Source organism: Hippoglossus stenolepis, chromosome 15, assembly GCF_022539355.2.
Source record: "Hippoglossus stenolepis isolate QCI-W04-F060 chromosome 15, HSTE1.2, whole genome shotgun sequence".
NCBI classification, from domain to species: Eukaryota; Metazoa; Chordata; class Actinopteri; order Pleuronectiformes; family Pleuronectidae; genus Hippoglossus; species Hippoglossus stenolepis.
In genome coordinates, this window is record NC_061497.1 from 14350334 (window position 1) to 14362686 (window position 12353).

At 44.2% G+C, this 12353-nt stretch overlaps 2 protein-coding genes across 5 annotated transcripts in view; one reads left to right on the forward strand and one right to left on the reverse strand.

The window, feature by feature from the left end:
- Positions 1-264: 264 nt before the first annotated feature.
- Positions 265-4376, reverse strand: irf1b (interferon regulatory factor 1b). 2 transcript variants are annotated; one of them, XM_035177926.1, is made up of 10 exons: positions 4206-4374; positions 3375-3467; positions 2735-2834; positions 2468-2635; positions 2305-2345; positions 2057-2177; positions 1832-1945; positions 1675-1703; positions 1363-1480; positions 265-1088 (listed from the first exon to the last, which is right to left on the reverse strand). In XM_035177926.1, the coding sequence occupies exons 2-10, from the start codon at positions 3459-3461 to the stop codon at positions 985-987; spliced, it is 882 nt and encodes a 293-aa protein (XP_035033817.1). In that variant the 5' UTR covers positions 3462-3467; positions 4206-4374; the 3' UTR covers positions 265-984. The 2 variants fall into 2 exon arrangements, with proteins under 2 accessions (XP_035033817.1, XP_035033818.1); XM_035177927.1 differs by lacking the exon at positions 1363-1480 and having other exon boundaries at positions 4206-4376.
- A 965-nt stretch (positions 4377-5341) lies between these two features.
- acsl6 (acyl-CoA synthetase long chain family member 6) overlaps positions 5342-12353 on the forward strand; it is a 40218-nt gene continuing 33206 nt past the window's right edge. Inside the window, exons 1-2 of one of the 3 annotated variants that reach the window (XM_035177923.2) lie at positions 5342-5424; positions 11058-11184. In XM_035177923.2, coding sequence (XP_035033814.1) covers positions 11139-11184 — 46 coding nt within the window. In that variant the 5' untranslated portion in view covers positions 5342-5424; positions 11058-11138. Of the gene's footprint in view, positions 5425-5785; positions 5974-11057; positions 11185-12353 lie in introns of those variants that run through there. The other 2 variants (XM_035177924.2, XM_035177925.2) reach the window with 2 other exon arrangements.

The following is a 12353-nucleotide window of genomic DNA, read 5'->3' on the forward strand; positions in this document are numbered from 1 at the left end:
CCTCAGAAGGTGTGGGGATTCTTGGGGGAAATCCAAATAAGGAAGGAAAAAGGAATATCTTTTGAATAATAATCAAACACAAGCGGTGAATCTTTAACAGCATTTACTGCCCATTTACAGAATAACTTGTGTTCTCTACAGTTGGGTAATAACCTGCTCTTTTGTGTTTGTATTGGATTTGTTTGAAGAGTTTTCGAGTGGACAAAAGTAAATTAATTTTAAATCAATAAAGCATACATGACAAATTAAAAACGAGAAGTCATATTCATTCCAATATTTACAATATTTTTTATTTATTGTATAAAAACTCTCACACACACAAAAACAGGTATTTACAGAAACCATTTACTACTGCTTTAAGTAAAACAGCTGCAAGATTATGAAGAAGGGATTTTACCAGAAGTTGAGAGGATTGATTGAGAAGACAGATTGACAAGACACCTTATCATCCTTTTCACTAATATTCACTCACTAACGGAAAGAAACTTTAAAAATTTATTTTACACCATACATTTATATCCTGTTTCATGTTAAGTGAACTGCATGTTAAAGCCTTTTTATTTTCCAAGGTAAAGTATTGGTGAGCATGTATTAATAGCTGAGTAAGATGTCCAGGCTATTACTATTATTACTGAGCATCACAGATGTGTTGAACCAGCCAAAAACATCGATAATGGGCAGCAAGTCCTTTAACAGCAGTGCACGTCACATCCTCTCTTCATAACTTCACATAAAGGTTGAGGGAGATCAGGGAGGCTCTCGGAGCTGGCGTTGATCGTCAGACACGCGGCGCGCACGGTTGGGTTGGAGGAGGAAGGGAGGGAGGGGTCCGTGCTTTAGCTTAAAGTGTGGACGCCGCCTGTCACAGACTGGAGGGGGGATGACGGGAGATTCGACAGAGAGGATGAGGGAGGGTGGTGGTCAGGAGGAGCCTTTAAAGTTCAGTGTCAAAGCATTGCCCTGTCCTGTCCTGTCCTGGGACAATCAGAGCATGGAGGTCATCTGATGGCAAAGCACGTTCCAGGGGTCGTCCGTGGGAATGTCTGACGACAAATTTGTGTAATGTGGCATCTCGTCTAAATCGTCGGCTGTGAAACAAACAGGAAACACAAGGTCAGTGTGTTGAAGGAGAATGACGGAGAGAGGGTCTAACAATGGGTGCTGTTAGTTGGGATGATGGGAAATATAGGATCCAGTGTTTATGACCCTTAATGGGGACTAAAAGTCAGAACCACTAAAACAATAAACAATTGCTTAAACATTTCAAGGAGAGATGGCTTTTATTTACCTTAGCTAACAATATGTATCAAATTTAGCTTTTAGTGAAGTGTGGATTATCTTAGAGACCGTTGCAACATTTACCTGAGGAAGCGTCACTCCAATGGCTCCCTGGACTGGTGCACGCTTCATTGCTCAGGAACCCCATGGCGTCTAAACTGCTCGGATACAAGTTTGAGTCTCTCTCCAGTTGCTTGCAAATCTGAAAGAGCAACACTGGACTGAGTACAGCTACGTTTTGTACCACTTCTTTTAACAATCAATCTCATGGTTTAATGATATTATCATTATTATTATTATTGTACAGGCCTAATGGGCAGAGTAAAACAAACATGGGTATTCCTGTCAATGAAAACTGCATTACTATTAAGAGTTGGAGCTGAAGGCCATGCTTACCTCAATAATGTCGTCGGAATAGCTGTAATCTAGAAGTTCACATCGAAGAGAGAGAGGGAGAGAGAAGGGAGAGGACATGAGTATGGTGATGATTGAATTTACCTGATTTCAGGCTACTTGGGTTAATCTTTAACCATTTATTGGGTCGATGTCTTACCGGGGCTGTGGTCGGGTGAAACTTGAAATCTCTGGCAAAAGTTGCTTGAAAAGGTCTCTGTCTCGACCTCGAGTGATAAAGCCCAGTCGGGGGCCGAAAATTCCAATCCACAAACTGCAAACAAACAGCAGCGTTAAATACACGACCTGCTCCAGTTCTCCAGCTTTCCCTGCTCACTGTAGTGTTTCGACCGGAGGACATTATCCCGCCAGTTTTATTCCTCACCTTGATGCTCTGTCTGCACCGTACTGTCGACCGTGTTCTCCTGGGTGGACTCTTCCATCATTGACACATCCACGGGCGACTGAGTATCGCTGTAGTCTGTGTCTTCCTCTATCTTGACCATCTGGTTCGACAGAGACATAAAAGCAAGACAGATTTAGGACATTCCTACAGTTGCACAAGTTGTATATTTAGCTGCTGCACCAACACATTACAATAATATCATCATTTGAAGTCAAATATGTATTTACCTTCCTCCTCGGCTTTTTGTCCTTTGATTTTCTATGTTTATCTGTGTGGATGAAGGAAAAAAACAGTTTGGTTGGTTGACCTCTTAAACTGTAGTACAAACTGATCAGCATGCAGCAGATGCTGAGCACAAATCGCTCGCTCACTTCCTGTCGGTTGACTCACCTCCAGACTTTGGGGTGACAGGCAGCATCTTGAAGACGCGCACGGCTTGTTGGCCCTTGTGGATGCTCTTGTCTTTCACCTCCTCAATGTCAGGCAGCGAGTTCATCGCGCAGCGGAAGTTGGCTTTCCACGTCTTTGGGTCGGTGTTCTGGCCATTAGTGTACTTCCCTGCAGGATGAACTTTGTTCAGTCACTTTCATACATTCTTTTAAAAACAAAGTCAAATGTTCTGTTTCTTTATTTGTAGACAGTGTGTATGTTGCTCACCGGTGTGGATGGCCCACATTTTGAACAGAGAGGCGTCCTTGTCCATCTCCCAGCCGTGCCGAGCCGCATGTTTCCAGGGAATGCAGAACATTTTCTGGTCCTGGAAAATACAAAAGGACACACTGTTTTGGTAACAGAGTGGACACACGTTCAACAAAGAAAATATTAAAACAAGAGGTTGCCACTTAGACTGAGCATCTACTGTAACTCATAGAATACTGTTTTCTATCTGTCGTAGCCACTTTAGGAAACAAAATACTCTGACGCAAAAAAATTTTGTTTGTTGTGTTTGGAAGAGATTTTAAGTGATTCTTTTTTCTCTCATTTCCTTGGCACACATAAGACTATGCGGACATCTGTGAGAAAGACACCAAACTTAGTTTAATTTGATCTCTGTCTCACTCCTGACCTATTTTCATCAGTTTGATGTACCAGTGGGTGTCAAACTGTCAGTGTTGAAAGTCACACTTACTGCCACCAAAAACAAAGCTGCTGAGAGTAACATGCAAATATGGAGCGAGGAACTTTACATAATTAAGACACGTTGAGCCCTGCAGATATCACTTCCCACATGAAGAGTTTTTTTTTGTGAGGACCGTTTGAACGACTCATGTACTGCTTGAGGAAATCGACCTCTTACCTTGTCAACCCAATTCAGCCCCGAGACGGTGTTGGACTCGATCATCTTCTCCAGCCACGGCCTCATCCTCATTCTGGAGACAGGCATGTTCGCCTAAAATACGCAGCAGAGAGGAGAAGTCTTTAGATAAACGAGGAATGCTGTGTGTGTGTGTGTGTGTGTGTGTGTGTGTGTGTGTGTGTGTGTGTGTGTGTGTGTGTGTGTGTCTGCGGTGCGTGCGTGAGTATGTTTTACAGTAAGGAGCCTGCTGTTTTACGCGCATGCAGGAGGTTGAGTAGAGTTCATGGCCGGGGCACGCAGGGGCGCATGAGCGGGCGTTTACGCGTGGGAGTCGACGTAATGAAGGGTCGAACAGGATTAAAAAAAAAAGTAACTTCCTGATTGTATTTTTATGGGTTTTGTCTCGAAACGAAGTTTCAAATTTGCGCGCTCTATTTAAGCTGTGTTACCGGTTGACATGAAACGTTGTAGAACTTGTATCAAGGCAGGAGGCGTTTGGAGACGTGCGCCAAACTGATCCCCCGCGCTGGGGAGAGCGCACATCGCCTTCGTGCACATCTGCATTCATACAACACAAATATTTTCTTTAAAAAAAAAATCACTTAATCAACTTCTGTGAATACGCGAGAGTTAAACTACCCAAACTCTTGATTATTGTGAATGGCACATTCACAATAGTAAAACATTAGGGTTTCTGCATGATGTATTAAGGCTGAAGACGTTATCCAAGACATGATCTGTGATATCTGTTCTCAGTAGAACAGTAAAAGATATTGCAGTATGAGGCATTCGGTGTAAAATAAAGTCTTGAATTAGTGTAAGATCACTTACAGTATTTGTTGTTGTATTATCCGTAAGAGGGAATGCGCAAAAGCTATTGTCCGGTTGGAGTAAGTTTTCTCCAGATAATCTTCCCTTCTTCTCTTGATCTTGTCTTTGTGTTTTCCTCTTGCAGACTCTTCCTGGTCAGAAGTGAACACAAGCTATTGATAACGGCGCAGCCACTATTTATACACGAAGCTGCGGCGGGTTTTCCCCATGTGCGCACTGCAAAAGGTGTCCACACCCGGCGCGCACACGTCACCTAAAAATCAAATTTCTTTCACGGAGCGTGGAGGAAAATTCATAAATTCTTCATACGACAGCAGCTCAAGTTATTGCTGCTACAAGTTTATTCATGACAGGCTTATTCCTTTCGTAAATAAAGTGTGTGTGCATGTTGTGAGGCAGAAAAGGTTTAACTGGAAATCACTTTTTACAGTGGAATAGCGCATGCGCTGCTGGTACTTCAATTCAGAGCCTCAACCATTTACAAGAAATCATGCCGTTGTGAGCAAAGAGGAAGTGCTCGGCAAAACATGAGCTCTGGGTGCTTTCTGCACGTAGACCCTCATACTTTAATGACTGTCCCTCTGCACATATTTAACATGTGGCACCTCTGATTATTGCAATATTTGCAGCAAAGGGTCACAGCTTTGCACGTTTTGTTAATGCTGTCATTTACTGAAATGAAATGAAATATCGAAGCATTACAGGTTTGTTGTTAAATGTTGTACCATACATCATTGTATATAGTCATAAACTTTATTTGTGCAGCACCTTTTAGAACAAAGTTACACAAGGTGTTTTACACGTTGCAATGAAAAAAAAAGTCTTGATAACAACTTTTTCACTTTAGTAGCAGTGATAAGTCCATTATCATGACAACAAGAATGTGCACATGAACTTTCCAATGAACTCCCAGGAACGCAAGTCCTCCACACACACACACACACACACCCACGCGCCTTCATTGCTCCAGGTGCCAAAGTTAGCCTCGCAGGATAAACATGTGCTCATTGTGCAGGGGACCGGCCCTTTAGTATAAACTGCAACCCAGCGGAGAAACCAGGCGTTTACAAGAAATGGTGCAATAATTTCAGTCGCAGGTAGGAGGCAGCGTTTTACAGTGATTAAAGTGGGCCATGCTGCCTGTCACAGTGTTTGGAGCAGCAGCAGCAGCAGCAGCAGCAGCGAGGGACCCGGAAACAGACCATGACAGGACGCAAAGGTTTTTACGCACGCGATCGTTCTTATCTGCTCGTAAATTGAAAACAATGAACGATGCGTAAATGACAGGGAATGATGCACATGCAGATACCCTGATGTTTTCATCTTATTTCATTAGAATTCTCGTGGCTTTCCCTCCGTGCTGCAGCAGCTTCGTGTTATAATATCTAACAAGCGCACATGGCTCATATTCCCAATGGGAATGAGGGAAACCCCACATAGGTGCTGTCGCAGCTAGTCCCGGTCCATGTAGGGACATCCCGCGTGGTGCGGAGTGTCGTTGGCGCGCTCCTTGGGTGTTATGCCCGAGCGTGTGACTGAGTGGGAGAGGGAGAGGGGAAGGGAAAGGGAGAGGGAATGGGAGGGATTTTTCCAGCGGAGTTTTTACTGGCGAATATTTGGTGGAGTTTCCCCAGCGAAGACAGACACTTGGATTTTCAGGGGGAAATCATCCCGGTCCTCCACCCTGTTAGTGTTTGAACTGACACATGATGGAGGGATGACAGCGTGAGAGAAACACCAGACGTGCTCAGTGGCTGATGCAGAGCAGGTGTAACTGAGATGGATGGATGGATATTTGATATCACATAAGCAACATTTCTTCTGAACAATTATTCAATTTGAGTACTTTTTTTTTATTATAATCACATTTGCTCTAACAAAATACTACATTGTTTTGTCCCTACAGGTTATAGATTGACACTGCATGTCCACTTCCTCCCAGTATTCAGAAATGAAGCCAATATATCCCGGATAAGAACACTGCCATGATGACATCAGTGGTACATGCACTCGACCAATGGCGAGTTCAGTCTCAGCTGTCAATCATGGCGTTTCACCCGATTCTTATACAGCGCAGAATTACTTCTTAAAACCAAACTTTCTGGAAAAAAACTTTGACCTCCATCAATGTGATAAGAACTTCCTAAAATGACCCATGTTCTATCTGCTAACATGGAGGAGGCAGGGCTTATGACCAAAACTGCAGCCAGCCACTATTGAGGAGCTTTGGCTTCACATTTGAGGAGCTGTCATGTCGTCCATCTTTATATACACTCTATGTTTTAGCCCTTTGACACATAGACGTTGCTTCATTTTAAGGTAATAGAAGCTAAAAAGTTCATAAATCTATTATTGGAGGTCTAGACTCATACAGGTGTTGCATTTAACTGATTGAAATGTATCTGTCATTTTCTTTAATATATTTATGTCTTCAACCATATCCAGCAATCACATTTTCATATATTTAATGTTGTCCATTCTCGTTTTAAACCTGTACATTTAACTTTGGACAGATATGAGACAATAGGGCACATGCAAATAATGACTCTCTGACAATAACCTCTTGGGCCCCTGAAGCTTTGCCTGAGGACCGTTCAGGAATCCGTCAACCATACGACTATATCCTCTGTAACTGACAGCGAGAGATAAGCAGCCTCCTCTCCACTTTCACGTTTCAACCTAAATTGACTTTATTTACTACCTCACCTAATCCTGGGATATACCTTTCAGTCTAACGCCAGGGGTCATTGACTTTACGCCATCCCGGGTTAAACGGCTTCCCGGGTGTTTTCAGACCTGCAGTGACAAGTTCCCTCACACTTTTTTCACTCTCCGTGCACACGGCGAGGGTAATGGCGATTATTTAGGCCACCTGCAAGGATAAGGCAGTAGTTTGAGGCTTTGGCATGAGGCAAGCCGCTTGAGCATCCAACCCCCCACCTCCCCGGACCATCTGCTTTGACAGCTCACTGACACTGGATCAGGTCCAAGCCCTTGTTAGATAGCCTGCAATAACACTGCAACCTGGTGGAAAGGGAGGTGTGAAAAGTAGAAGTTTCTTTTGTAACTACATATTCCGGAACTGTTGATCTAGGTTTTAGGTTAGTTAGTTCTGTGTGTGTTTCATTCATGGTGAATGATTAACAGATCAGCCATAAAGATGTCACCCTCCCTGGGAGAGGAGAGAGAGGGTCACTGGGTCATGCTTGTGGCGTCTGTATCTTATTTTCAGTGCTGTAAATATGTCTTAAACACAGAAAGATAAAGAAACCAGAAGCAGACGGACAGGTTGTTGTCAATGTCATCCTTTTTTGTCTTAATTCCCTGTCTCCGGCTGCTCTTTACACAAATCACTCCCCTACAGGATCTTTCTGTTTGATTGCTCATAGACTGTGAATTTCTAAATACAATCATCATATTACAACATTATCATTTCTTAGCTCTAATTTTTTGATGTTTTTCATCGAATGCCCAGATAAATTCACGGTGTCACGATCCGCCCCTCTGAGATGATTCATTGGACTCTTATGATTTCCTGTTTTATTTTTATATCACTAACCTTGAGTGTCAGTTGTTTTATTTTACTTCCTGTCTTTGTCTTCACTTCACGTGTTTCACCTGCCGTCTTGTGAACCCGCTGTGAACGTGCATCTCGGAAACTGAAGTATTTGAACTATATTAAGCGTTAAAAACAATACTTGGCAGCAATATTTACATAATAACATAGAGCAAAGAAACAGGGTCAGGAGTTACCGATATGTTCATAATTTTAATCATATGCATTTTTAGCATAAAAAAGTCTGTTGTTGGGCCTTTGAGAGGGATGGACATGCAGTTTGGAATTGAAAAAAAGCAATTAGAAGCTACTTATTAGAGGTTATAGTAAAACTATGTTAATTAATTTATATGTGGGGACGTCAGCATCTCATCTACCAATTTTTTCGCCGTAGTTTTTCTGACTTGTTAAAGGGAATTTTCCTTGTCATGAACTAATTCTTGCGATAATTCGGACACCACACGAACGCACAACTAGTCTCTGCGCTCCCTCTTTGTCAGATTGTCTGCTCAGCTCTGTTGTGTTACACCTCATGTTGCGTGTTATTGTTCCTCGTGCTTCTGCTCCCTTCTGTTTCTCATGTGTTTTGAGTTCTGCCTGTCCATCTGCAGGCAGAGATCTTCACTGCACCCACCTGCCTTGGTGTGTCTGAAATCTAAAATCGTACAATTTGTTCCACTTTGGGAAATATGGACATCTGTTTGATGGACGGGCATGACATTTTTATACTGACATTCGTGGCGTCCAGAGGATAAAGCGTAAAAACGTATGTAATCAGAGACCTTGGAGATGTTGGTGCCACCATGACGTCATCATTAATGGTTTTAAAAGACATAAGAGACATCAAATTTGGTGCAGACATTCATGCCCCTGCACCCCCCCACCCACCTCAGGATGAACTGTTAATTGTAGTTTTGATCCAGTCTTTTGGTTTACAAACTCATACCTGCAAGAATAATGATATTTTCATCTGCTGTATTTTGTTTTTAATGCTAACTTGCAAATGTTTGCAGGAAAGAATTTGACCTATTGAACTTAAAATATAAGAAATCCTTAATTCTTTACCATCCTGTCATGGAAAAGTCATCTGTTATTTCTCCCTTTATGGCCACTGACCTTAAAGGGCCCATATTTTACACCTTTCTGGGATTTAATTTGAGGTATTGGTCCCCTAAGATGATATATCAGTGGTTTAAAGTTGAAAAAACTGCTGCAATGTGTATTTCCATGTCCTCTCTTCTGCCTCTCTCTGGAGCTGCAGACAGAACAGGCTGTTTTCACCTGCCTCTTGAGCCCCTCCTCTGATTGTGTAACTGCACTTTGAGTGACACGCGACCAGGCCCATCACAGTTCTCATTCTGGTGCATTGACTCTCTCTGGTAAACACAGCTGAAAGTCACGTTATGTTTGCAGCTATTACAGTCGGTTACAGCAGGATGTTTCTGAATGGTAGGTTACACCATCCTCATGTTTGTTCAAGTTTTAGCAGGACAGTCGGCCAAAGTAGGAGTAACGTTCAGAGTTACAGTACGGAGTTTCAATACAGAGTAACGTAGACTCCGTAGTGAGCACAGCGACACGGGACGTCAGAAGAAATAAAGCGTAACCGCTGGTCTCGAAACAGTAACGTTCTTAGGAGGAATGTGCACGGACACATTCTCTTCCTTGCATCCCTCCACGCTGCAGTGTTTCTTCAGTGTTGTTTGTTGTGGTTAGCCTGTGGTAGCTAACATGCTGCTAGCTCAGCAACATGTCTGCTTAGTGTCAGGTTTGGTGTGGAGGGGTGGTGGTGGGGAACATTCACTCTCCTTGTCTCCTCCTGGCAGATCACAGGTAAACTGCAGGTTCAAGATTGACCCACAATTTGAGATTAAAAGGCCTCCCCCAGTTTGTAATATGTAATTCCCCCCTCCTTCAGTTTGACCACTCGTACTCCCTCCGCCATCAACGAACATCGGGACTATTTGTCTCTACACACAGGGCAACTCTTTGCCACTTGTCTGTTTTCTCGGCGGGGGAATCCGAGATGAAAAAGAAGAGCAGGAAGGTCGAGGGTGGCACAGCTGCAAGTGACAGATTAAACATCCTGGCAAATGACCCGTTTTAAAGTGAGTCACGTGACAGCAGCACATAAGTCAGTCCACACGTTAGCCACTTCTGTAGACACTCAAGGAGTTTTAATTAATAGCTGGGGCAACTATATAACTTTTGACCGACTTTATACAATAAATAGTCTGACAAATTTGCCTGTTGTTGCACTCAAATGCTTTTTTTTTACAATTATATAGTTGTTGGATGAAATTTCAATTCATTCTACAGACAGAAGAGTCGAATATAATTATTATTATTAGAATAAAATTCAGCACAGCCAGTCCAGAAATCATCATTTGCGTAGCATTCACATGTCGGCCTGAAGGTGCTTGAGATAACATTGGCCAATTTGAAATGTCACCACAGAAGTTCCTGTGAGCCACACAGTGATTTCCCTGCTGCACAAAACACCAACATACACACATGAATTTTGTGTGTGTGTGTGTGTGCCTCATGCATGTAGTCACTCCCTCCGTCACTTCCTCAGCCTTTCTCAAGGTTACTTTAGTTCACTGGGAGTGTCTTGTTGTACCACGTGACCGTGACGCAAAGTTACCCCGTGTCAAAGCTGGGATGTGGAGGCTGAGTGGTGTGATGTAGGAAGGCCCGCCTGAAACAAGTCAACATTTAAAATACATGTATCTATATGCAAATGTGCAGAGACATGCTTTGCTTGCACTAACTTTATCTTTGGCTGCACATAACAATCAAATTGAATGCACATAGATTTCAGGGACAGGTTCCGGGAATTATTATATCCCAGTAAAATGATGAGAATTAAAATAAGACTGTAGGTTTTCAGGTCAGCCGCCAGAATAGTTTTAATTCCATCCCCAGGTAACCTTGGCGTCGCATCTCCCCTATGAGCCCTTCGGTTTCAGCATGGGGTGTCGTGCGATTGCGCAGCAGCCAACTGGGTGAAGGTGGAAACATCCACCGGGAGAGGACGGGATGCTTCAGTAATCCGCCGGGGGTCTGTTTCTTCAGACAACACGTTTTGGGTTTTTTTTCTCTCGGGCGAAAGCTGCACAGTTACAAAAAAAAAGAAAAGAATAGGAATAAACCACCCCTGCTGGACGCCGCCGTCCCCACTGCTCCGCTCTCCCACTGATGTGCTGTGTCTCCCCCCCTCTCTCCTCTCTCCTCCTCCTCCTCCTCCTCCTCCTCCTCCCCTCTCATCCCCTCCCTCCTCCTTAATCTCCCAGATTGTCGGCGACTTGCTGCAGAGTCGATGCTGCAGTTCTGAGCCGCTCCTGCACCGGGACAGCTGACTCAATGAGAAAGACATGCTCGCTTTCGTGTTGGTCTCTGGGTCGCTCTGGATTATTTTAGGTGAGTCGTGCAGGTTTTTTTTTTTGCATTGCGCTTTCCATGATTCATCGCCGGGCCCCGGTCTGAGGGCGATGCACCTGCTGTCTCGCAGGGGATGGATGGATGGATGGAGCCGCTTTGTGTCTCATTCATTGCCGGCCTTTATTTCTTGTATTTGCCTTTCACTAAAGGCCCTGGGTATATGTGCCTTTTCCTCTCTGTCCATACATATTGGGCTCTTAATCTGTGCGCAAAGGCTAGAGTGGGCGCTCTGCTGCCTTGCGCCCTAATGACGCCGGTGACATTTTTTTTAATTTATCAGACTACACGTGCAGCCGACACCGATGCAACACCCCAGTGTGAAGGGGCCTCAGCATCTACAGTGTTTGAATCCCTGCTCTGTGAACCCCTTATTGGGGGCGACACGGAGGGCTGCTTTCAGGTCGGGGGTTACCTCTTAATCAGAATGTGGCCATGCAGCTGAACGCGTGCATGTGGGTCATTCTGCAGATCACAGGTTTTATTTCTGAGTTTGTGTTTTAACGTTGACTCCAACCACCGGAGAAAGTAAAGCTTGTTCTCGTTCAGAGCCAAACGAGGTTTAATTCAAAGAAATGCCGTGTGCATGTGATGCCGGCCTGATGCTAAGGTCGTGTGACATTGTGCGTGAAAACCGGACACACGTCATTTCAACACCCCCCTCTCCGTTAGCGCACATCTCACAACCAACCCGTCTCTTCATTATGGATCATGTTTAATGGGACCATGATCCCTCTGTACTTCTAATCAAAGTGTGGCTCGTCGTGTTTGCCGGTTGTGAAAACTCAGCGTTTCGACTGTGATGTCCTCCGCCATGTCTCAGTGATGGAGGGGGAGGGAGGATGAGGGAGGATGACGTGTTTTCAGACGGCCGCGGCTGATTGGACGGAGCTGTCCACGAGAGAGGGGGTGCTGAAAATCCTGCGGCCTACCGGCAAACCGGAGGGATGAGGCGCCATGCTCCTGCTGTATGAGCCGACACCACCCAGACCCCCTGTGTACCACTCCCCTCCAGGCTGTCAAAGCTCTATAAGGCACAATGTAGACCTTGGGTTTATACGCGATGTGTAAAATCCTCGTTGTCTTTCAGTGGAGCGTGGTGGTTGCTTCCATGTCCGGCTAAATTCGAATGGCAAACAGGGCTTTGTTTC

Excerpts from the sequence above, each read along its gene's own strand:
- irf1b (XM_035177926.1), bottom strand. The coding sequence starts at position 3,461 with ATGCCTGTCTCCAGAATGAGGATGAGGCCGTGGCTGGAGAAGATGATC. Across the intron at positions 2,835-3,374 it reads GGCTGAATTGGGTTGACAAG|GACCAGAAAATGTTCTGCAT; the intron begins GTAAGAGGTCGA and ends TGTATTTTCCAG. Across the intron at positions 2,346-2,467 it reads TGTCACCCCAAAGTCTGGAG|ATAAACATAGAAAATCAAAG; the intron begins GTGAGTCAACCG and ends TCATCCACACAG.